This window comes from Aedes albopictus, chromosome 3 (genome assembly GCF_035046485.1).
Source record: "Aedes albopictus strain Foshan chromosome 3, AalbF5, whole genome shotgun sequence".
Lineage (NCBI taxonomy): Eukaryota > Metazoa > Arthropoda > Insecta > Diptera > Culicidae > Aedes > Aedes albopictus.
In genome coordinates, this window is record NC_085138.1 from 210,198,916 (window position 1) to 210,225,741 (window position 26,826).

General features: G+C 42.3%; 1 protein-coding gene across 2 annotated transcripts in view; it reads left to right on the forward strand.

Annotated features, from left to right (window-relative positions):
* The window catches only part of LOC109401442 (glutamate [NMDA] receptor subunit 1), a 416,903-nt gene that overhangs the window by 327,156 nt on the left and 62,921 nt on the right, over positions 1-26,826 (forward strand). For both annotated transcript variants that reach the window (XR_009999508.1, XM_062861071.1), the window contains exons 7-8: positions 10,557-10,890; positions 10,941-11,263. Coding sequence is in view for 1 of the 2 variants with exons in the window: in XM_062861071.1 (XP_062717055.1) it covers positions 10,557-10,890; positions 10,941-11,263 (657 nt within the window). In the remaining variant the exon portion in view is untranslated. The remainder of the gene's footprint in view (positions 1-10,556; positions 10,891-10,940; positions 11,264-26,826) is intronic.

Consider the following 26,826-nt stretch of genomic DNA (forward strand, 5'->3'; position numbering starts at 1 on the left):
CGTTTTAACGGTTTCGTCCGGATCGAATTTGATGGAGGATTGTGTTCCGATTTGATCTTGGGGAAGTCCTTGGAGAACTTCCAGACGATTCGATGTCCATTTTCGTAAGGGAAGGCTGCCTTTGGCCATCAGATCACCCATCTCGTTTCGTAAAGTGATGGCTCCTTCCACAGTGTCGTCTCCCCCAATGAAGTCATCGACATAGTAGCATTTAGGGACCAGTGGTGCTGCCTTCGGGTAATATTGTCCTTCGTCCTCGGCGAGTCTCAGGAGTGTTTTGGTTGCTAGGTACGACGATGGAGCCAGCCCGTAGGTAACGGTACGAAGTTGGTAGGTACGAATAGGTTCGGATGTGTCGAATCTCCACAAGATTTGTTGAAGAGATCTGTCCTCAGGGTGGATCGTCACCTGACGGTACATTTTTTCAATGTCTCCGACCAAGGCTACAGCATACTTCCGGAAACGAATCACAATGTGCAGCAGTTCATCCTGTACGACAGGGCCCACAAGCAGTGCCTCATTTAGGGAGCATCCGGTACTAGTTTTCGCCGATCCATCGAAGACAACCCTCAATTTTGTAGTTGTGCTGGAAGCCTTCAGAACAGGATGATGGGGCAAGTAGAAGCTTCGTTTGGGTTGCTGCTCGGAATCAGGAACCAACTCCATATGCTGCAAGTCAAGGTACTCTCGCAGGAATTTGTGATATGCCGTTCGAAGTTCCTCGTTCCTTTCGAGCCTTTTCTCCAGTAGGTTGAAACGATGCAGGGCCGATGACTTGGATTCTCCCAACATTTGATCGATCATCGGTTTCTTCGGCATTCTGACGACGTATCGCCCTTCTTCATCTCGCGTCGTTGTTGTGTTGTAGAGCTCCTCGCAGTCCTCCTCTTCGATAGATAGTTGTTTCCGGTCGACCAGTTCCTCAACTTCCCAGAAACGTTCTATCAAACGACCCAATGGTTCAGCTGTGACACAGTTAGAGATGGTGATCCGAGAGTGTGGTTGTAGTGAAGCGCTTCCGGCGATGACCCATCCAAATACGGTTTCGACGACCAAAGGAAGGTTGGGTCCCAGATGAATCGGAGGGGTTTGGCCAAATAACGAGAAAAAGTGTTGCACTCCGAGAATTAGGTCCACTTCGCCTCGTACGTTGAACTTCGGATCCGCCAATGATACATTCTCAGGGATCGTCCATGAATGCGTGGAGATACTTTCGACGGGTTGCTTGGCAGTGACCTTGTTCAGTACCAAGAATTCCATAGTCATGGCGAAGTCTGTCAATCGAGACCGCACCTCCACAGATACGGTTTGGGAGCATTTTACCACGCCTGTGCCTACACCATGTACGTCGATTTTCACCTTCTGTCCCTTCACGCGCAGCAGTTGAGCGAGCCTTTCCGTCATCAGGTTTGACATGGATCCAGAATCTAGCATTGCACGAGCTAACAGTTCATTCCCGTGGCGGTCGACGACCTTTACAACCGCTGTCATCAAGAACGTACTGCAACCGACCGCTACTGTGTTGACTATTGTTGAGGGTGACCCGTTCTCGCTGTCTTCCGATCCTCTTGACGTCGCTACGTTCGAAACTGAATTCGAGTTGGGAAACCCTGGATGAATCATCGTGTGGTGCTTTCCTCTACAGGTTTTGCAACGGAATTTCGATTGGCAATTCTTCACGAAGTGGTCCGTCCTGAAGCAATTGCTGCACAGCCGATTCGAGTTCACCAGGTCCAGCCGTTTCTCCAGTGGCATCTTGGGAAATTCGATGCATTCCACCAAACGGTGATTCAGCGAGCACGCTACGCATTTGAAGATTCGCTCATCGGAAGCAGCATGAGTATACACCTTCGCAGGGCCGAAACGCTTTGAGGGCAGGGGTTGTGACGAAGTTGATTGCGCTGCTTGGGAAGAGTTAACCGAGAGGGACTCGAGCACACGTGTCCGCCGTTGCAGGAATTCGATGAGGGCAGTATAGTTCGGCTCCGTCAATGTAGAAGCATGATCCTCCCACAACTTCAGTGTGACGTCATCTAGGCGAGCGCATAGCAGATGTGCTAAGATTGTACTCCAACCGTCGACAGGTTCCTGTAACTGCTTCAAGATCTTCGTGTGCTTCTCGAAGGCATCGATGAGGCCATGTAATCCATTAGCTGACTCTCGTTTCATTTTAGGGTGATCCAACATCGTCTGAAGGTGGCGTTTTTTCAGCAAATAGGTGTTCGAATACCGATCGACCAGAACCTGCCATGCCACAGCATAATTCATGGAGCTGATGGTGAGCGATTCGATCAGTTGAGCCGCCTCGCCTTTTACCGCCGCCCGCAAATAGTGGAATTTTTGCACGGTCGAAAGTTCGGTAGAAGAGTGGATTAAAGCGATGAATGTATCATGGAACGTTAACCACTGGTTGTAGTCCCCGCTGAATTCAGGAAGGTTGATGGTCGGTAATTTGACTGCAGCTAGATGCGATGAATTCGGTTGAGATTGCTGATGCGTGCTATGTGGGTTCGGCGTATCCGGTATTTTCGACAGCAGCACGCCCTTTACACGGAAAAACTTTGATTCAAATTTCTCGCGCGTAGCCATATGTTGAGGTTCTCCCTGGACGGATTCGTCGTGGCATTCGATGTCAGATTGCACATCCTCGAATGAGCTCCATAATTTGTCCATGCTTTCGATCCGAAGGGTGATTTCATAGTGGTCCTTTTCAGCATCGCAGTTCTGGGAGAATTCCTTGCACCGATCCAGCGCCGCTAGGATGTTGGTGCGCTTCTGCACGAGTTGTAGCATCTTCTTTTTGGTCATGCTGGCCGGAGGTTCCCTTGAAACAAAGATCCGGTAGAGACGCAGGGAAACGTAGATTGATTGGAACGTTACTCACCTTCTACAAGGTGGAAAATTGCCTTGTATTTCAATATCCGGAACCAGCAACCACAGAGATCCTCGAATCCAGAACTTGGCGGATGGTCGTAGTAGAACGTGTCCCTTCAAATTAAGACCCGGTAGAGACGCAAAGAAACGTAAGTTTATTGGAACCACACTAACCTTGTCAAGGACAAAGATATGCCTTGGAATTTCATAAACCGTTGAACTGGACCAGTTTGAAAAGGCCAGTTGATGGGCGCCGATTGGTGGTCCGAAACTGCCAGTAGGGTCACAAGATGTCCGATTCTTTGGTCGGCGACCAAGAACAATGGGATGGGATGTGCAATGGCGATCGGGTAGTTTAGCGGTTTTAGCATACGTGGGGTCCTTCCAAGAGCTTCTGGGGTTCCAAACGCCGGATCCTGGTCACGGCACCAATTTTGTGTTACGTCTAGTGGCCAGCGTTGGGGGGAATCCGTGCTCCTAGCCGTCTTGGGTCCGTGTGGTTCTGTATGCTATACGCATGTCAAGGCTCACCAACAATCCGTCATAGTCCAATCCACTTAATCATTACGTTTAAACCACCAATAAACACATTTTAGTTGTAACAGATCACCAAGATTTATTATTGAAACATTTACAACTTTATTCGGTAAAACCAACGTATAATTTGAACTTTAATTTATTGGCTAGTCTTCCCTATGGCGGATTTGGAACGAATGATAGTCGGTTCTATTGAAAGCGGTAATTTTGCGGGCTCATGTCTAGGCTGGTATTGGTGTGGGAAATGGATAACATAGCTCGTCTAAATTTTACCTATACTGAACTGTGCGAAAACGATCTAAATTGGTTTGGGTCTAAACTACAATAAAGCAGTGCACTAAACACAGGCGATCGATTTCATCCTGAAGTTCGCTCCTCTGGATCGCTTGGATGATCCGCTTGTTTGCCTCCTTCAGTTCAGAAATCGTGGGCGTCGTTGCAGTGCTTCGTTCACCAATCTTACGGCAGTTTTTGATGAACCTTAAAACGTAGGCGATGATCCTTTGTGTCTTCCGAAATGACTCAAACTTTGTCAATATCGGAAGCTCCTCGTATACAGTTGCCACGTTGACAGATACTGCCGGCTTCAGTTCAGGGATCTCTCCATCTTCCAGAGCTGCAGGAACCACTTCGTCATATGCTGCACTGCACAGGAAAAACGGTCCATTCCACCATAAGTTGCTCGTCGCGAGCGCTTTCGCTGGCATGCCTCGCGATACAATATCTGCTGGGTTGTCTGCAGAGCGGACATACTTCCAAACATGTTCACTTTCGCTTGTAATCTCGGCTACACGATTCCTCACGAATACTTGCAGGCTGTCCAACGGCTTGTTTAGCCACGCAATAACCACCTGGCTGTCGGACCAGAGAGTAACCGGAACGTGTTCCAATTCCATTGCGTCAACCACTTTCTTAACCAATCGATGCAGGAGTAGAGCTGCCATCAGCTCCTTGCGTGGGATGGACATAGGCGTTATGGAACAGACTTTTGACTTGCTTGTAACTAAGCTCGAACTCGCAGTACCATCGGAAAGCACCGACCGAAGGTACACGCATGCTCCGTGGGCTGTATTTGACGCGTCTGCAAATCCATGGATTTCAATCCTTGCCGCTTCCTCCGAAATTACCCGCCGAGGAACTCGGAAGTCCTCTGCAAGTGGCAGCGCGTTCAAAAAATATCTCCAGTCGTCGAGTAGTTCTTCATCCAGCCGATCGTCCCAATCCATCTTGTTCTTCCACAGCTTCTGCATCAAAACCTTTGCGAGAACGATTACTGGTGACAACAGGCCGATGGGATCGAAAAGCCTTGCTATAACTGACAGAACTTGCCGTTTTGTCGGTGCAAGATTGTTGCAGTCAGATTGTGCCCGGAGCAGAAAATCATCTCCGACCGGATCCCACATAAGCCCAAGGGTCTTAATTACCTCATTGGCACTAGATTCTTCAATCTTCACCAGTTTATCGCGATCCTCCTCAGGAATAGAGTCCAGGAGTCGTTCATCGTTTGCAGCCCACTTGTGTAGATGAAAACCTCCGCGTTGCAGTAGCGAAATCAACTCTCGTTGGAGGTCTCTCACTTCTACCAAATTGTTTCCACCAAAAAGTACGTTGTCCACGTAGAACATCTTCTTCACCAGCTCCGCTGCCAAAGGATATTCTGCTTCCTCGTCGATTGCCAGTTGATACAGCGCACGAATAGCCAGAAATGGTGCTGCAGCTGTACCGTACGTCACAGTTTAAAGCTCCAAGACTCGCAGTGGCTCGATGGGCTTCTTCCTGTAGAAAATGCGTTGTAGCGGAGTATGACACTTGTCCTTCAATACTTGACGATACATCTTAGCGATGTCAGCGCTTAGCACATACCGATACATACGAAACTTCAAAATGATCGTCAGCAAATCAGGTTGAATTGTAGGGCCAACCATCATCACGTCGTTCAATGCCATTCCACCAACCTTTGCCGATGCATCAAATACGACGCGACACTTGGTAGTCGTATTCGACAGCTTGAGTACCGCGTGGTGCGGTAGATACCATCTCTGCAAACCAACAGGATCTTCCGCTTCATGCACTTCCTTGCAATGTCCAAGCTGCTCGTATTCATCCACGAATTCGTCGTACTGCTTCTTGATGTCCGGGTTCTTCTGCAATTTTGCCTCCAGTGCGTAGAATCTCCTCAGCGCCATTGGTCTCGAATCTCCAAGCTGGCTGATTGATTCCCGAAGTGGAAACTGTACTACGTATCGACCATCTTCATTTCGACGAACCGTAGACTGAAAATGCTGCTCACACTGTTCAGCTTCAGTCTTCACGCACTGCTCACTGGAAACACTTTCCACTTCCCAAAACTTTTGCATCAGTTCGTTCAAAGAGTCACTTGATGGTGTCGCCACATTAGAGTTCACAATTGTTCCACAAAAAGCACTAGCATATTTTCCACCAACCAACCAGCCAAATTGCGAATCTCGGAGCGTAGGCAGATCTTCTGATAGCTTCAGACGACCGGCCTTGAGTACATCGTCGTACCATTCCATTCCAATCAGCAAATCCACTTGTCCTGGACGGAAGAACGTAGGGTCTGCCAACTGGATTCCAGCGGGAATGTTCCATGTAGCAGCGTCAACCTCAAAGGTGGGCAGGTTTCCTGTTACCTTCGGCGAGACCAAGCAATCCAACTCCATCTTGAAACCATTCTGCCTCGAACGAACTTCCATTTTGTCGAACGCTGGATCTGACGCTGTTGATTCCGGTGATGGGAATGTCAATTTCTTCTCGATCCACTTGCAGCTTTTCCAACATCGCCTCCGAGATGAAGTTGACCTGCGAACCACTGTCCAAAAGAGCGCGACATGATTGCGGGTTCCCATGCTTGTCCAAAACGTTGACCATTGCAGTTAGCAACAGCACTTGCGAAATTGGCTTCTCGGCCACATTCGAAGCCACGGTGTTAGGTGTACTGCTACCCGGAACATTTGCGTTTTCTGGCTGCGCCGCTTGCTTTGGAACCTGCTGCTGATCTGTCCCACTGGAATTGCTGGAACTTGAATTTTGCACTGAACCACCTTCTGTATGGAGCAGCGTATGATGCTTCCGTTTGCACTTCGAACACGTCTTGTTCGATTTACATTCTCCGCTTCGGTGACCACGTCTCAAGCAATTGAAGCACACCTGTTTATCACGCACCATCTTCAATCGATTTTCCGCCGATAATCCGTTGAACATAGAGCACTTGAACGCCAGATGGTCTCCTGCACAGAACTCACAGCTGCTTGATGACACCACGTTCACCTTCACGTTCGACGACTGCTTGCCGGACACGAGTCCTTTGACTGCACCACGCGCGGATTGTTTGACCTTACTATCACTAGTGGACTTTTGACAACGTTCAAGTACGGAAATGCGACCTTTCAGAAATTTGACAGTGTCCTCATATTCAGGCAACTCCCCATGGGCGACCGAGGATTCCCACAAATTCTTTGTCTCATCGTCCAACGCATTGGATAGGATGTGCGTTACGATTGTATCTGATACCCCAGTGAAATCTTGACCCAAATGTTTCAAATTTTCGACATGACCAACACATGAATCGACCAACTCTCTTAACTTAGAGTGGCTTTCTTGTGACATTTTTCTCATGTTGAGTAGCCCAGAGATGTGATGATCAACCATTCGTCGCTTGTCTTCAAACCTTTCTGCTAAAATTTCCCATGCATGGTCATAATTGCCATCTGCGATGGTTTTTGCATCAATTATGCCAGCAGCGTCCCCAATTAGAGCCTTTTCCAAATGGTAGAGCTTAATCCGTGGCGGATCATTCGATCTATCAACCACGTCCCTAAACATGACTTTGAATTTTTCCCACTGCTCGTATTTGCCATCGAAATGCGGAATGGCACGAGGAAGCGACGGTTGAACCACAATTGGTTGTTGGTTACGATTCGTTTGACTCAGCATCTCGGTCCATGTTTCGAGAGCGAGGGAAATGTCGTCGTACAATGTTTCAAATTCAACGTACTTACAGTCTTGATCCTGTCTCTTTCTCGGTGGGCAGACCACCATGATGCGTTCATGGTAGTCCGAAAACTCCTTGTAGGCAGCTTCCACTTTCTTCTGGTGCACCTTGACCTGCGGCAGCGTGATCTCCTCCTCTACGATTTGATCCATCATGTGCTTGACGCGTGTCAGCTTCGCCTTTGCTGAGCCACGCATGTGCACCAGCGCGTCGACCTCTTCCACTGCGTCGTCGTTGCTGGCGGCGGCGGAATTGCTACCACCACCTTCCATATTCTTCACAGGTGTACGCTTCGGCGGCATTAATCACTTGCACTAGCACTTTTGTCCAATGTTCATTAGTAGTTAATCACTTCACTCTTGTTCGATTGTCCAGTCTTCGCTTTGCTTAACTTTTTCCAACTTTGTGCGGTGTGTGTTTTTGTCTCCAAGCCAGCCACTCCACTCAATCACGCCCAGTCGCGATGCGTTCCAGCCAGCAGCGATGATGAACCAAACCATCCGGTTCGATCGGACCAAAACATGTTGCGGCGTGTTGCAGTGGACTGTAAAACTGCTTTTCTTCTCCAGGCTGCCTTGATTGCAGCGCGCCCGCCGGTCTCACCGATTCCCCAAGTGGATTCGGTGTATGGAAACTGCCATGCAGCGACCGACGGACCAGCGGCGAACTCCATAGGGTGGGAAAACTATCTCCAAATAACTCTAGCCCTGAAAAGGACTCAACCGGACACGCAGGCGACTGGCGGACCAAGGGAATTTCCGGCTCAGAGACATACGACACACACACTGGTTTTTGCTCTAATTCATTTTAATGTTTGACTATTTACACTATGTACATAACTTTTACTATGGCCGTCATCGGCCCACACTTTTCTTCTGCCGGGCTTGGCTTGCCGGCTTGACTTATCTGTAGCTTCGGTTGCTGCGATCCAATCACTTCGAGATGCGTATTGAAACTGATGCTCACCAAGTAGCGCTTCTTCTGCTCTCGTCCTCGACGGCCGTCGTCGACGACGACGATAATTTTTTCCTCCTTCTCAGCGTGGCGATTGGCTCCTTTTTGGGGGGTTTCCTTCATGCGAAGATTGCGTGCTGCTACCTCGATTTGCTTGCGCTTTCTTCACGTGAACGATACGTGCTCCTTCTTCAGTTCGCAGCGTTGCGGACTGAACATTGATCTTTATTATTATTATTATTATTAGCTTTATTAAGGAGATTTTCATCCCGCGGCTGGTTCATCTCCAATATTGATCTTTGATTACATTTTGATTTGAATACAATATGTCCAAAGTGAAAAAAGTTCCAGCTTGTAGAATACTTTTCAAGAAATTCTAATCCCTTGCCTACTTTGGAAAATGGAAACTAACGTCTTCTAGTGGCAAAATCTTGCATCTTCTTCTTCTTAATGGCTCGACGTCCTCACTGGGACTTGGCCTGCCTCGCTTCAACTTAGTGTTCTTTTAGCACTTCCTCAGTTATTTAATTGAAGGGCTTTCTTTGCCTGCCATTGCATAAATTTGTATATTGTGAGGCAAGTACAATGATACACTATGCCCAGGGAATCGAGAAAATTTTCCCGACCGGAACGGGAATCGAACCCGCCATCTCCGGATTGGCGATCCATAGCCTTAACCACTAGGCTAACTGGAGACTTGCATCTATTGGTAAATCAACTGCAAGTCCTTTACTTACCGAACAACTTTGCCGAAGAAATCTTATTTCTATGTAATAGGGATCCTGAGATGTATGAAATTTAAAATTTGTAAGTTTTCTAGCACTGCCTGTTGGAAGAACTTTAAATCAAACTACCCATCAACTGTAAGTCTTTGACCAACTTAATAACTTTGTAATTTCGTCAGTGTTTCGTCTGTTGGCCACTGATATCACAGAAATTAGTATCTATTAATAGGAGGAATCCAAAAAGGAAGCATAGAGAAATCACTGTATTAATAGATAGAGGTATTTCTGGAGGAATCCATGAATAAGTATGATTGTTTTTACCAATATCCAAAACACCAAAACGTACAACATGAAAATAAGTAATTCCGGGTGTGCTTAAGTCATGTTCAAATGTGCCATTAATAAATATTGGAATTATTGTTTGCATTTTTATATTTTGGGTGACTGGAAAAAATCTAGGGAGTGCCAAATTTGTTCTAGGGGGTGCCAGGCACCCCTGGAACCCCCCCTAGCAACGCCAATAGTGACAGTGCAGTTTCAAAAGTGTCCCCCCTAAATTTAACGGACGACCAGCAAAGCGAGCGAACGCTTCTGTCAAATCAGCACAGCCGCGAACCTTTTCCTATTTATATGAATACACAGTGGTTTTGAGTCAAGCTATCAAAAAAGGCGAACCGTTATAGAGGAGGCGGTAGTGTTCGGCTATTTTCCACCATGGCGTCGGGGACAACCAATTTGAATTTATTTGTTCTAGCTGTCACGGCGGTTCGTCGGTGCTATCAAAGAAGAAAGAAAAAAAGAAGAAGAAAAATTAGGTTGGATCACAGAGAACAGACATCCAAGCTTATAGAAAATTTTCTCGAAAGCTGTGTAAGGATTCATTTTTTTAGCGTTGACAACACTAGCGTCACCTATGCGGCAAATTGCTACAGTCAGTGGTGAAGTATGTATTGGGTTTCTCGTTAATGTTTAGACTTTTGTGATAATTTGAAAATCCACTGTATTATAATTTTCAAGCGATATTTCGCACCAATCAAACTTAATTTGTTTACCAGTTGTGCAGCCGATGACCCTCTCACGAACTCGAGCAAAATTATGAACGTGAGCCGCTGCGAAGTCGTGTGCGAAATTCAACTGTGATAATAATGAATTCGGGCCGAGTCTAAATGGGTGCAAATGTCGCAATATATCTAGATAAGTTTTATATTCTCCCCCGACAACAGCTTGGGAACTTTGCGATAGGAGCGCCACCACGATATTACCACTTGTGTTGCCATTTCAAATAACCCTTACATTCCTGACACAGTTTTGAAATTGGACTTGGATATCTGCTCTCAGTGGTTGGACTATTTTGTCCGACCTACTTCGAGCGTTCCCAAATTGCTATAATAATATTTATATGTATGCCTTTGAAATCTACCAGATCGCAGTGTACAAATCCATATTTATTTTAGGTGGCTTTCGATAGCAACGGAGATAGGATATATGCAGCGTATGAAGTTATAAATGTTCAGCAACCACCATCGTCAATGCGGAAAAACGTCAAGGTCGGCAGTTTTTTCTATGATGAAGAAAAAGGACGTATGAGGCTCAAAATAAATGATACTATGCTGGTTTGGCCTGGCAACACAGAGAAAAAACCTGAAGGAATAATGATACCCACACACTTGAAAGTCCTTACAATTGAAGAGAAACCGTTTGTGTACGTGCGTAAATTACTGGATGATGAAATTGATTGCGAAGATGATGAAATTGCGTGTCCTCTCTTCAATTCTACAGATGGAAACGGTATTTTTTTCGTTGAAAATCTTAACAAAAATATATAATTCATTTTACAGAAAAAGACTATTGCTGCAAAGGATATTGCATAGATTTACTAAAAGCTTTGGCGCAAAGGATAAATTTCACATATGATCTAGCATTATCGCCTGATGGACAATTTGGACATTATCAACTAAAAAATCATACTACAGGAATCGGTACTAGTGTGAAGAAAGAATGGAATGGGTTGATTGGTGAACTCGTCGCTGAAAGAGCAGATCTCATAGTCGCTCCTTTAACCATCAATCCGGAAAGAGCAGAGTTTATAGAATTTTCCAAGCCTTTCAAATACCAGGGTATTACCATACTCGAAAAGAAACCATCGAGGTCAAGCACACTGGTAAGATGCAGCGGATGTAACAAGATGCTTCTTTTGTTCATTTTCATTGTAGCACACAATTGTAAAACAGTCAATTCATTATTGATTGACAAGAAATTAATTAACTCTCTAATACCCAAATTTTTGATTTTGATCTAAATATCATTTTTCGTCATCTAAAATCGATTTAAACATGTTTTGGAAGATGATTTTTTTTTTAATTCTTGATTTCGTGAATTTCAGTTTTTGATTTTTCTAATTTTTATTTTTGAACATCCCCAGACTTTTATATTTTTCCAGGAAGCCAATTTGGGGAACGGATTTTTTGAGATGAAAACATTTTGAGATTTTATGATTATTGTTAAAATACTATTATTTTAATTTTTTTCACAGAAAATTTTATTTTCCGTGTAATTTTAAGGAAAATAATTTTAGAGTGTATTCGATTCCCTTAAACTATTAAACAAGGATAGAATGATTTGGAAAAAATTGTAGCGATTTAATACAAAATAAACAATGGCTTCTAAAAGATGACTAAAACATCAATTTTTCAATGATTTAAAAAAAATGTAAATACGCTTTAAAATACACCAAAAAATATTTTGAGATATACAGAACAGTCCAAAATATCAGCCAAAAATATAAAAAAAATGATTTTCCACGAAACAAAAATTACAAAAATGCTCAAACTATACCCCGTCTAAAGGCGGGAATGGGTATTAGAGGGTTAAGAAAATGATTATGATCAATTATTTACAATATTTTTTTTATGGCATTTAGGGTGGTGTGGGGCAAGATATATCATTATAGCATTGCTAATACAAATAGTATTGGTTTGTTTTCGTTATATAAAAATTATAAAATATAAAAAAAATGATTTTCCACGAAACAAAAATTACAAAAATGCTCAAACTATACCCCGTCTAAAGGCGGAATGGGTATTAGAGGGTTAAGAAAATGATTATGATCAATTATTTACAATATTTTTTATGGCACTTAGGGTGGTGTGGGGCAAGATATATCATTATAGCATTGCTAATACAAATAGTATTGGTTTGTTTTCGTTCTCTATTCCTCAATACATTACCCACCAAACCATTTTGCTTTACAAGAGTTTAGCAAACTAATGGCATAATACCATTTGGCATAAGAACGCATAAAGGCATAAAGGACATTTAGCAAAAAGAACGTTCAGCATAATGAAAATTGTGCATGAAGGACGTTTGGCATAAAACGATTTCAGTAAAAAAAAATAATACAAAATTACATACTCAGCGTCAAAAAACGAAAAGTATTCTAAAGAAGGATATTGCGTTTCTCATTATTGTTTCAACTTCAATAATAATTTGAAAACTTATTCAATTATCATTTCTCAGCTACATTTCATACTAATCGAACTTATTTCGTTCAACTATTGTGAGGCAGACGATCCATCCATAAACTGTCAAGCGAACTTGTGTACGATAGCCGCTACGAAGTCGTGTGCGACATTCTACTGTGATAATTATGAATTTGGACATGGTCTGAATGGGTACGACTGTTGCAATGATACACTAGAATGAATAAATTTTTCTGGATGCAATATGCAGATACGAATGATTTGCTGGGAAGAACTATTACCAGCATCCAAATTGCTTGTGCCGAAAAAGAACAGCCTATATACAAAAGAACGAAAATTCCCTTTCCGGAAACAAAATCAAAAAATGGAAGCAAAAGGTTATTTCGGAAATAAGAGATCAAATATAATGCACCACTAACAAGTTTGCCTTCTTACCATTGAAGGTTGTTCTTATTTTTTTTTCCGACGGAAAATATATTTCACACTAGGGGGCTGTCCATAAACCACGTGGTTATGAGGGGGGGGGGTTCGGCCAGTGACCATTTTGTATGGATGAATAAAAAATTTTGTATGGACTAATGACCACGCGGGGGGGTGGGGGGTGGTTGAGAAGTCCCAAAAAAATGACCACGTGGTTTATGGACAGCCCCTAGGATCGGTATTGTGAATTTACCGGCTACTTGTGTTCCACCGGTTACAATATTACAATATTACAAAGAGATAGAAGCCTTTATGTATTTGAAGCAATTGCATTTTCACCGTCTATTAAGCTCAAATATTACAAAGAGATAGTAGCTTTTATGTATTTGAAGCAACTGCATTTTCATGTAGAGCTAACTTGATAAAACAAATTTGATCATAAAAATCCGATTTAATCCACCTATGGTGAACAGAACCCTTCTTGCACTTATTAAAACTATTGTTGTATAATTTTTATTCAACATATTTATTTTGTGTGATGGACCAAAAGTTCTAGAAAATATTGTGGATTTGGCATCTAGTGAATTGGTTTCCAAAATAGCATCATGGACCATGGACTAAACTACCAGAAATGCCAGACACCTTCTAGAATCTTGTGTGATTTTTTTAAAAAATAGCTTACATATTCTGGAATATTGTATCTTTTGTTAACTGCCAAAAGACCTTGAATCGATTAACAAATGGATAAGAAAATCAGCGAGATATACTTTGTCTAATGTCTCTTAATCAGACGATTAAATTAGCTCCGAAGTACTTGGTATTCATGGTTATGGTGCAAAAAGGACAAAAATGATATATCTACTAAGTTAATCAGTTTTGGCATTAGCTAGTTATTTTCGCTGTCCGGTTCTTGCATTTTTCCCACAATATACAGGGTATTTGGTTCCGGGTTTTGGATATTTTCAGGGCTGATAGGTCTTGATGAGAGATGAAAAAGTTCCCATGGAACATAGGGTCGGAAATCACTGGTAAATGAGTTAATCACATTTTAAGTTTTTAATTTTTGGTTATCTTTGAAGTCCTATATCTACTAAACTATCAATCGTACAAACTTTCTCAGCGCACGAATTGAAAGCTAATTACTTCTACTTTCTTAGTCTCTTGGACGTAAACTTTGTAAAAATAGTTAAAAAGGCCTTAAATTGAAAAATAATGCAAAATTGGTCGAAAAAATCGACTCTTTTTTGGACATTTTTGATGATTTAAATATGAAAATAAAGCTTTTATTAAAAAAGTTCTTTTACAAAACATGCACGAACTTGTTCCCTAAAAATGTTTCTTTGACACCAAAACTCTATCTTTTGTAGTTAGGCCAAAAAATGTTTTTGAAAATAACGTTCCAAATTGCATTAACTTCATGCCAGAACAATGGTCTCATCACCCTATCCGTCGTGCGTTCGTGTGCTGTTGCTCCACGGCATGAGGACGACTACTGCTGCTGGCTTGGCTGCTGGTGATGCCATCGCATACAGAAAACGAGCTCGCTCTTTGTCGCGTCACATCTCCGCCTGTGGAATCATTCGAGGCGGAGTTTGGATTTGCGCATAATAAGTGCGACGTGCAGTTAACTTGTTTTTCGACGGAGCGAAAGGAAAGCGCCGACGAAAGTGTATTTACAAGAGCAACCATTTAAATCCTTCGCACTCGTAGCACGCAAAAACGGCTACGCTCAAAAATGTGTTCGGCCTGCACATTTTTAGTAAACATCCATGCCGCACATGACTGTGTTGAAAACACACATTTTTTTAAAATTGCTCGTACGCTCACATGAGGATGTATTTTGCAATAATTTCGACATGGCAACCTCACTGGGTTTATAAACCACCTTCAAATACCGAAAAATATTGATATTTTGCAAAAATGTGAGCGTACGAGCAATTTAAAAAAATGTGTGTTTCCAACACAGTCCTTGTGCGGCATGGGCGTTAGGTGCCGGCCAGAGTGGACGCGTCACGCGGCGCGGCGCGGTGCGATGCGGCATTTGACAGGTCGCGCGTCGACGCGCGACAGAACTCCGTTCATTAAAATACAGGTAAAACAATCACAACATGCCAGAGTGCGCGCGGAACGATGCGAAGCGGAAAGCGTTTAGCCGCGCGACGCACGACAAAACAGTGCATGCACTGTTTTTGATGCGGAAGTCACGCGGTTCGCGCGGAGAATTTTGTATTTTTGAGTGGATTTCGTCCGTTTTTACCAAATCATGGCGCTAATTTTACGAAAATGTTTTTCAAATGCATTCAAATGTGAATGCAAAAAAATATTAACATGAATAATACCACATGTTTATTATCCGGTGACGTCTCGTAACCTCACTTTTCACCTATATTGCGAATCAAAATCAGTATCAGGAAATAATCAAAATCTCTTTTACGTCATTCTACACCCATTACAAGCAGAGCTTTCACATTACCCCTACCTATGTTTCATGCACAAAAAGGGTTGGCATCCTCTCGTTTATTTTACTATCTCGAAGTATTCTACTAGGACTGTAAGCTTAAAAAATAGTTTCAAAATAAAAATATATTTATTTTGAGTTAATAAACTTGTTGCATTGCCTTGCTGATTAAAAATAAACTAAGGGGTGCCATTTTTTACGTATACAACCCTGTGGCAGCTCTGACTACAAGCTCACTTGTTCATAAAATTTCAAAATTTGTACCTGTAGGACGGGTAGATTTGAGGTTAGGGAACCACCATTGTCCCAAATGTATACCTCTTCTGAATCATCCGAAATAAATAAATAGCATTTGAAGGTGCATTTTGATAAATGGTTCATTTTTAATTTTAGGTTGAGAACAATAATCACATATCTCTTGGACATTTTTCATCAGATAACTCTTAAAAACTTTTGAAATGTTATGGCTTTTAAACCGATAGAGAGGAGACAGCTCGCTTTGATTGTGTGCTACTTGTTGTCAAGACGAACCTATCACAAACTGTCTCTGCAACCCGAGTTGGGAATTATACATTGATGGTGTGAAGTGATCCAATACATATCCAAAAAATCTTATCAAAACTTCTCACCGTTTGTTGTAATTCGAAAGATAAAATAATTATGGTCAGTTTAATATAATAACTACATAATAAAATAGTTATGGTCAGTATTCATGTGCAAAGGTGAGGGAAATTATGAAAACTTTTCAGTTTGCTTTACGAACAGACGCGTTGCACCGCGTTCACTGTGGCTATCAAGCCGCGTTGGAAGCCGCGTCAAAAACGCGCCGCACCGCGTCGCGTCGCGTGACGCGTCCACTCTGGCCGCAGCCTTACTCAAAAATGAGAGCTTTTATTTTAGAGAGAGCTCTGCTGCGGTGCTGTTCAGATGGGGGGTCTGTGCGTGCGGCAATTTAGAGCATGTATTTATTTGATGCATTTCATTTTTTTGTATGATGTGCAAGGATAATGATTCTTCTTATTTCTTGCATAACATTCCCACTGGGACAGAGCCTGTTTCTCAGCTCAGTTGTAAAACATACAGCAATAAATTCCTTTGGAACCAATCATGGGAAATCCTTGGGAAATGATACCTTTGGGGAATCTAATCAACAAGTTGGACATTTTAGGAGAAGTTGGGGATTCTTAACCCTTCAGCGCGCGCGCTGTTGTAAAAAGTACAACACTATCAAAAAACCTCGCTTTTCGTACACTGTGCGGGCGCGGTGCAGTTTCGGTTGCTTGATGGCGCGCATCCTGGAAGGTTAAGGGACATTGGGGATTTTTACGAGATATTGGGAAGGGGAAAAGGGAACTTAGGAATCATGTGGTCCTTGAGAAATGATACCTTTGGGGAATCTAATCACAAGTTGGCCATTTTAGGGGATATTGAGGATATTTAAGGAACATTGGGGATTTTTAAGAAACATTGGGGAATTTTAGGAGATATTGGGAAGGGGAAAAGGGAACTTAGGAATCATGGGGGTCCTCTTAGGAGAAGTTGGGGTTTCTTAAGGGACATTGAGAATTTTTAGGCGATATTGGGGAGGGTAAAGAGAACTTAGGAATCATGTGGTCCTTGAGAAATGATACCTTTGGGGAATCTAATCACAAGTTGACCATTTTAGGGGATATTGAGGATATTTAAGGAACATTGGGGATTTTTACGAGATATTGGGTAGGGTAAAGGGAACTTAGGAATCATGGGGGTCCTTGGGAAATGATACTTTTGGGGAATCTAATCGACAAGTCGGACATTTTAGGAGAAGTTGGGGATTCTTAAGGAACATTGGGGATTTTTAAGGAACATTTCGGAATTTAAGGAGATATTGGGAAGGGGAAAAGGGAACTTAGGAATCATGGGGGTTCTCTTAGGAGAAGTTGGGGTTTCTTAAGGGACATTGAGAATTTTTAGGCGATATTGGGGAGGGTAAAGAGAACTTAGGAATCATGTGGTCCTTGAGAAATGATACCTTTGGAGAATCTAATCAACAAGTTGGCCATTTTAGGGGATATTGGGGATTTTTACGAGATATTGGGTAGGGTAAAGGGAACTATGAAGTCATGGGGGTCCTTGGGAAATGATATCATTGGGAATCTAATCGACAAGTCGGACATTTTAGGGGAAGTTGGGGATTTTTAAGGAACATTGGGGATTTTTAAGAGATACTGGGGATTTTTAAGGAACATTGGGGATTTTTAAGGAACATTGGGGAATTTTAGGAAATATTGGGGAGGGTAAAGGGAACTTAGGAATCATGGGGGTCCTTGGGAAATGATACCTTTGGGGAATCTAATTGACAAGTAGGACATTTTAGGAGAAGTCGGGGATTCTTGAGGGACATTGGGGATTTTAACAGATATTGGGGAGGGTAAAGGGAACTTAGGAATCATGTGGTCCTTGAGAAATGATACCTTTGGGGAATCTAATCAACAAGTTGGCCATTTTAGGGGATATTGGGGATTTTTAAGGAACATTGGGGATTTTTACGAGATATTGGATAGGGTAAAGGGAACTAAGGAATCATGGGGGTTCTCTTAGGAGAAGTTGGGGTTTCTTAAGGGACATTGAGAATTTTTAGGCGATATTGGGGAGGGTAAAGAGAACTTAGGAATCATGTGGTCCTTGAGAAATGATACCTTTGGGGAATCTAATCAACAAGTTGGATAATTTAGGAGAAGCTAGGTATTCATAAGGAACATTGGCGATTTTTAGGAGATATTGGGGAGGGTAAAAGGAACTTAGGAATCATGGGGGTCCTCTTAGGAGAAGTTGGGTATTCATAAGGAACATTGGGGATTTTAAGGAGATATTGGGAAGGGGAAAAGGGAACTTTGGAATCATGGGGGATTTTTAGGAGATATTGGGGATTTTTTAAGGAACAGTGGGGATTTTTAGGAGATATTGGGTAGGGTAAAGGGAACTAAGGAATCCTGGGGGTCCTTGGGAAATGATACCTTTGGGAAATCTCATCGACAAGTCGGACATTTTAGTATAAATTGGGGATTCTTAAGGGACATTGGGGATTTTTAGGAGATATTGGAAAGGGGAACAGGGAACTTAGGAATCATGGGGGTCCTCTTAGGAGAAGTTGGCTATTCATAAGGAACATTGGGGATTTTTAGGAGATATTGGGGAGGGTAAAGGGAACTTAGGAATCATGTGGTCCTTGAGAATTGATACCTTTGGGGAATCTAATCAACAAGTCAGACATTTTAGGAGAAGTTGGGGATTTTTAAGGAACATTGGGGATTTTTAGGAGATATTGGGGATTTTTAAGGAACATTGGGGATTTTTAAGGGACATTGGGGAATTTTAGGAGATATTGGGAAGGGGAAAAAGGAACTTAGGAATCATGGGGGTCCTTGAGAAATGATACTTTTGGGGAATCTAATCAACAAGTTGGATAATTTAGGAGAAGCTGGGTATTCATAAGGAACATTGGCGATTTTTAGGAGATATTGGGGAGGGTAAATGGAACTTAGGAACCATGGGGGTCCATGAGAAATGATACCTTTGGGGAATCCAATCAACAAGTTGGACATTTTTGGAGAAGTCTCGGATTCTTAAGGGACATTGGGGATTTTTAGGAGATCTTGGGGATTTTTAAGGATCATTGGGGATTTTTAGGAAGCATTGGGGAATTTTAGGAGATATTGGGAAGGGGAAAAGGGAACTTAGGAATCATGGGGGTCCTCTTAGGAGAAGTTGGGGATTCTTAAGGGACATTGGGGATTTTTAGGCGATATTGGGGAGGGTAAAGAGAATTTAGGAATCATGTGGTCCTTGAGAAATGATACCTTTGGGGAATCTTATCAACAAGTTGGCCATTTTAGGAGATATTGGGGATTTTTAAAGAACATTGGGGATTTTTACGAGATATTGGGTAGGGTAAAGGGAACTATGGAATCATGGGGGTCCTTGGGATATAATACCTTTAGGGAATCCAATCGACAAGTCGGCCATTTTAGGAGATGTTGGGGATTCTTAAGGAACATTGGGGATTTTTAGGAGATATTGGGGATTTTTAAGAAACATTGGGGATTTCAGGAGATATTGGGAAAGGGAAAGGGGAACTTAGGAATCATGGGGGTCCTCTTAGGAGAAGTTGGGTATTCATAAGGACATTGGGGATTTTAAGGAGATATTGGGGAGGGTAGGGAACTTAGGAATCATGGGGGTCCTTGGGAAATGATACTTTTGAGGAATCTAATCAACTAGTTGGACATTTTAGGAGAAGTTGGGGATTCTTAAGGAACATTGGTCATTTTTAGGAGATATTGGGGTGGGAAATGGGAACTTAGGAATCATGGGGGTCCTTGAGAAATGATACCTTTGGGGAATCAAATCAACAAGTTGGACATTTTAGGATATATTGGAGATTTTTAAGGAACATTGAGGATTTTTAGAAGATATTGGAGAGAGTAAAGAGAACTTAGGAATCATTAGGGTTCTTGAGAAATGATACCTTTGGGGAATCTAATCAACAAGTTGGCCATTTTAGGAGAAGTTGGGGATTCTTAAGGGACATTAGTCATTTTTAGGAGATAATAGGGTGGGTGATGGGAACATAGGATTCATGGGGGTCCTTGAGAAATGATACCTTTGGGGAATCTAATCAACAAGTTGGACATTTTAGGATATATTGGAGATTTTTAAGGAACATTGGGGATTCTTAGAAGATATTGGAGAGGGTAAAGAGAACTTAGGAATCATTAGGGTCCTTGGGAAATGATACCTTTGGGGAATCTAATCAACAAGTTGGATATTTTAGGAGAAGTTGGGGATTCTCATGGAACATTGGGAATTTTTAGGAGATATTGGGGATTTTTAAGAAACATTGAAGGTTTTTAAGTAGCATTGGGGATTTTTAGAAGATATTGGGGATTTTTAGGGTACATTGGGGATTTTCAGGAGATATTGGAGATTTTTTATGACGTTGGGGATTTTTAGGAGATATTGGGAACTTTTCAAGGAGCGTTGGGAATTGTAGGAGATATTGGGGAGGGTAATCGGAACTTAGGAATCATGGGGGTCCTTGGGAAATGATACCTTTTTGATTCGTTAGATTTAGTTGTACATTTTAGGAGAAGTTTGGGATGCTTCAAGAACATTGGAAATTTTGAGGGAATATTGGGGATTTTTAAGGAATGTTGGGGCTTGTAGCACGCAAATTGCGGCTAAGAGTATTCCCGTCTTCTGCTTCGATCCCTGGCTCCGAAAACAGACGGCTTAAGCGCCACCTCCGAAGAGGACCGTCTGTCGAGTTATGTTTGCCCGGCAAGAAACCCAACCTCAGGGCGGGTTTGTTTTATAAGAGACCAAATAGCGATTTAGGGACGATACAGAAAACTCAAAAGTACGGCTTATCGAGATATCTCACTTATAGAGGTCGCCTTAAGCGATTCTCAAAATATGGTTGATGCTAACCGTCGTTCTACCAACTCACAAAGACACCACTCACGAGTATCATCACTGGAAGAACTCACCAGTTCAAATTTCCCTGTTAGCTTCGGACACGTGAGTGGAGAGACTGATTTCCCAGGCAGTCTACCCTGGCGTACAAGAATTAACTAAAAAACAGGTAGAACTACGCGAACGTGAGAAATCTCGAAGACCAAAAAACTGTTACAGGGAAAGCACTAACTTTTCACAACAATACAGCATGTTTTAAGGTAACTACCAAAACTAACGAAACATTTATTGAATTTGATAACCTAGGTTTTATTCGAACATGTTCCTTTCCATGCTTTCTCTTCTTCTTCTAGCTTTCCCTAATGTGTGTGCGGTATTAATTTGTTCCTAATCTGTTCGAGTTCTATCGACAATAATCGACATCACTTCTTCTCCGAGCTCGGTTAGTTGTGTGGAGTTTAACGCATGCGCATGGTTAATTAGATTGGGCTTTTGTTCTACTCACGGTACCTTTTTAGCTGCTCATGAATGCCGCCGGCAAAGAAGAAGCGACGGTGTGGCGGTCGACGGACGGCTTGGCAAAGCAGCACGCTATCTTAGCGCATCCTCGCTGGTGGTATTGCACCAGCGACTGCACCAAATGCGCGCGGTGCGCGGCGGTTCGGAAAGTGCGCCTTTCTCGCTGTTGGTCACTAAATGGACCGGATTACCGGCGCAGTTGCTTCTCGGTGTCGATGACGATGGGGGTCGTCGATGGCTTCGTCGGTAAGGTGACTACCACATGGCCGACGTAGAAAAACGTGGGTTTCGGCCGCCTCCGGTGGGTGAATGTTCCGATCACCGAAAAAGTTGCTTGATGGCGGATCTGACGATGGGGGTCGTCGGTGGCTTGGTGGGTACGGTGTCTACTTCACGAACACCAAAGAAAAACGTGGTTTGGCCGCTCTGTCGGAACGGTTGTTCCCTTCCGGCTTTCCCCTCAAACCGGGACTTTTGACGCTGCGACGTGGGGTTGAGAGCGCGTTTGGCGAAAAAGGTGCGGTGTGCCGAGCTTTCGGCCGTGGATCAAATCCTGAATAAAAAGCCGTCGAACGGCTGTTCGACACGTTTTACAAAAAGTTTACTCCATACAACAAAAAATATCAATTCCCTTCTTCTATTCACTTACACGCACACACAAACTATCTTGACCGCACGTAACCTTTTGGCTTAGGTTAATGAACTTGGCTAACTAACGGAAAGGAACGAAAAGTAACATTTATTCAATCTAAAAGACTTCTCACATTTTACTATATTACATACTTAATTAAACACACCGCGACACAAGAACTTAGAACACGCACTCCCGCCTTTTCCACGGTCCAGGTCAAAATGGACGAGTAGAAGTTCTGTAGGTCCTCAGATAAGGTCGGATCTCAAGACTTCATGGCCGGAAATACGTAAAATTACCGAAGTAATTTTACGATCTTTTCAAACGACAATTCTCATCAACCACGAATGAGAACCGAATAAATTGCTATCTCTTTCACTTTCATACCCATCTGAATGATCTGTATCGCTCCATCTATTTTTAAATACCCGATCCAATTTTATCGTGAGAGTTCGGGCTTGAACATTGAACCTCGAGATTGTTTGGGTTTCGTGGTGTAGTGGATAGAACGGCAGGAATTTTATTTACATGTATTAGACTTGTGGTGAAGGCGATTGCATGCAAGTTGTATGCGGGTTTGAAGTGCATGTCATTTCGAATGGTGACATTGAATATCGCAAAACATTTATAGTGAACTTTGGAATTTAGTACATTTGACACTGAAAACATTAAATTTGAATGAAAAATAAATTACAACGGATAATAAATTAACATTGAAGAACATGAAAAATATTTAATTTAATATACAATTTATGTACATTTTATATACATTTTATATAATTTATTGAATAAATCTTAAAATAATATTTACCAAAAAGTGAACATGCTACAGGCTTTTTAGAAGATATAGGGGATTTTTTAAGGAATTTTGGGGCTTTTGAGAAGATATTGGAGATTTTTTAAGGAACGATTGGGATTTAAGGAGATATTGGGGAGGGTAAGGGGAACTTAGGAATTATGGGGGGTCTGCATGGGAAATGATACCTTTGGGGAACCTAAGCAACAAGTTGATCATTTTAGCAGAAGTAGAGGATTTTTTAAGAAACATTGGTAATTTTTAGGAGAAATTGGAGAGAGTAAAGGAAACATAGGTATCATCATCCCCAAGGTCCCTTAAGAATCCCTAACTTCTCCTAAAATGTCCAACTTGTTGATTAGATTCCCCAAAGGTATAATTTCCCGAGGACCGCCATGATTCCTTATTTCCCTTTACCCAAAACAATATCTCATAAAAATCCCCAATGTTCCTTAAAAATCCCCAATATCTTCTAAAATGGCCAACTTGTTGATTAGATTACCCAAAGGTATCATTTCCAAAGGACCCCCATGATTCCTAAGTTCCCTTTACCCTCCCCAACATCTCCTAAAAATCCCCAATGTTCCTTAAAAATCCCCAATGTCTTCTTAAAGTCCCCAATGTTACTTAAAAATCCCCCATATCTCCTAAAAATCCCCAATATTCCTTAAGAATTCACAACTTCTTTTGTCCAACTTGTTGATTAGATTCCCCATAGGTATCATTTCCCAAGGACCCCTATGATTCCTTAATTCCCTTTACCCTCCACAATATCTCCTAAAAATCCCCAATGTTCATTAAAAAATCCCCAACTTGTTGATTAGATTTCCCAAAGGTATCATTTCCCAAGGACGGCCATGATTCCTTAGTTCCCTTTACCCTCCCCAATATCTCCTAAAAATCCCCAATGTTCCTCATGAATCCCTAACATCTCCTAAAATATCCAGCTTGTTGATGAGATTTCCCAAAGGTATCATTTCCCAAGGATCCCCATGATTCCTAAGTTCCCTTTACCTTCCCCAATATCGCCTAAAAATCCCCAATGTCCCTAAAGAATCCCCAACTTCTCCTAAGAAAACCCCCATGATTCCTTAGTTCCCTTTTCCCCTTCCCAATATCTCCTAAAAATCCCCAATTTTCCTTAAAAATCCCCAATATCTCCTAAAAATCCCCAATGTTTCTTAAGAATCCTCAACTTCTCCTAAAATGTCCGACTTGTCGATTAGATTCCTCAAAGGTATCACTTCCCAAGGACCCCCATGATTCCTAAGTTCCCTTTACCAGCCCCAATATCTCCTAAAAATCCCCATTGTTCATTAAATAACCCCAATATCTCCTAAAAATCCGCAATGCCCATTAAGAATCCCCAACTTCTCCTAAAATGTCCAACTTGTTGATTAGATTCCCCAAAGGTATCATTTCCCAAGGACCGTAATGATTCCTAAGTTCCCTTTACCCTACCCAATATCTCGAAAAAATCCCCAATGCTCCTTAAAAATCCCCAATATCTCCTAAAATGACCAACTTGTTGATTAGATTCCCCAAAACTATCATTTCGCAAGGACCACATGATTCCTAAGTTCTCTTTACCCTCCCCAATATCGCCCAAAAATCCCCAATGTCCCTTAAGAATCCCCAACTTCTCCTAAGAGGACCCGCATGAATCCTAAGTTCCCTTAACCCGCCCCAATATCTCCTAAAAATCCCCAATGTTCCTTAAAAATCCCCAATGTTCCTTAAAAATCCCCAATATATCCTAAAAATCCCCAATGTTCCTTAAGAATCCCCAACTTCTCCTTAAAAGTCCGACTTGTCGATTAGATTCCCCAAAGGTATCATTTCCCGAGGACCGCCATGATTCCTAAGTTCCCTTTACCCTACCCAATATCTCGTAAAAATTCCCAACGTTCCTTAAAAATCCCCAATATCCCCTAAAATGGCCAACTTGTTGATTAGATTCTCCAAAGGTATGATTTCTCAAGGACCGCCATGATTCCTAAGTTCCCTTTTCCCCTTCCCAATATCTCCTAAAAATCCCCAATGTTCCTTAAAAATCCCCAATGTTCCTTAAAAATGCCCAATATCTCCTAAAAATCCCCAATGTTCCTTAAGAATCCCCAACTTCTCCTAAAATGTCCGACTTGTCGATTAGATTCCCCAACGGTATCATTTCCCAAGGACCCCCATGATTCCTAAGTTCCTTTTACCCTACTCAATATAGCCAAAAAATCCCCAATGTCCCTTAAGAATCCCCAACTTCTCCTTAGAGGACCGGCATGATTCCTAAGTTCCCTTTACCCGGCCCAGCATCTCCTAAAATTCCCCAATGTTCCTTAAAAATCCTCAATATTTCCTAAAAATCCCCAATGTTCCCCAAGAATCCCCAAGTTCTCCTAAAATGTCCGACTTGTCGATTAGATTCCCCTAAGGTATCATTTCCCGAGGACCGCCATGATTCCTAAGTTCCCTTTACCCTACCCAGTATCTCGTAAAAAACCAAAATGTTCCTTAAAAATCCCCAATATCTCCTAAAATGGCCAACTTGTTGATTAGATTCCCCAAAACTATCATTTCTCAAGGACCCCAGGATTCCTAAGTTCTCTTTACCCTCCCCAATATCGCCTAAAAATCCCCAATGTCCCTTAAGAATCCCCAACTTCTCCTAAGAGGACCCGCATGATTCCTAAGTTCCCTTAACTCACCCCAATATCTCCTAAAATTCCCCAAAGTTCCTTAAAAATTTCCAATGTTCCTTAAAAATTCCCAATATCTCCTAAAAATCATCAATGTTCCTTAAGAATCCCCAACTTCTCCTAAAATGTCCGACTTGTCGATTACATTCCCCAAAGGTATCATTTCCCAAAGACTTCCATGGTTCCTAAGTTCTCTCTACCCTCCCCAATATCACCTGAAAATCTCCAATGTTCCTTAAAAATCCCCAATATCTCCTAAAAATCCCCAATGTCCCTTAAGAATCCCCAACTTCTCCTAAGAGGACCCGCATGATTCCTAAGTTCCCTTTACCCGCCCCAATATCTCCTAAAATTCCCCAATGTTCCTTAAAAATCCCCAATGTTCCTTAAAAATTTCCAATATCTCCAAAAAATCCCCAATGTTCCTTAAGAATCCCCAACTTCTCCTAAAATGTCCGACTTGTCGATTAGATTCCTCAAAGGTATCATTTCCCAAGGACCTCCATGGTTCCTAAGTTCCCTTTACCCGCCCCAATATCTCCTAAAAATCCCCAATGTTCCTCAAGAATCCCCAACTTCTCCTAAAATGTCCGACTTGTCGATTAGATTCCCCTAAGGTATCATTTCCCGAGGAACGTAACTATTCCTAAGTTCCCTTAACCCTACCCAATATCTCGAAAAATCCCCAATGCTCCTTAAAAATCCTCAATATCTCCTAAAATGGCCAACTTGTTGATTAGATTCCCCAAAACTATCATTTCTCAAGGACCCCATGATTCCTAAGTTCTCTTTACCCTCCCCAATATCGCCTAAAAATCTCCAATGCCCCTTAAGAATCTCCAACTTCTCCTAAGAGGACCCGCATGAATCCTAAGTTCCCTTAACCCACCCCAATATCTCCTTAAAATCCCCAATGTTCCTTAAAAATCCCCAATGCTCCTTAGAAATCCCCAATATCTCCTAAAAATCCCCAATGTTCCTTAAGAATCCCCAACTTCTCCTAAAATGTCCGACTTGTCGATTAGATTCCCCAAAGGTATCATTTCACAAGGACCCCCATGGTTCCTAAGTTCTCTCTACCCTCCCCAATATCACCTTAAAATCCCCAATATTCCTTAAAAATCCCCAATATCTCCTAAAATCCCCAATGCCCATAAAGAATCCCTAACTTCTCCTAAAATGTCCAACTTGTTGATTAGATTTCCCAAAGGTATCATTTCCCGAGGACCGCCATGATCCCTAAGTTCCCTTTTACCCTACCCAATATCTCGTAA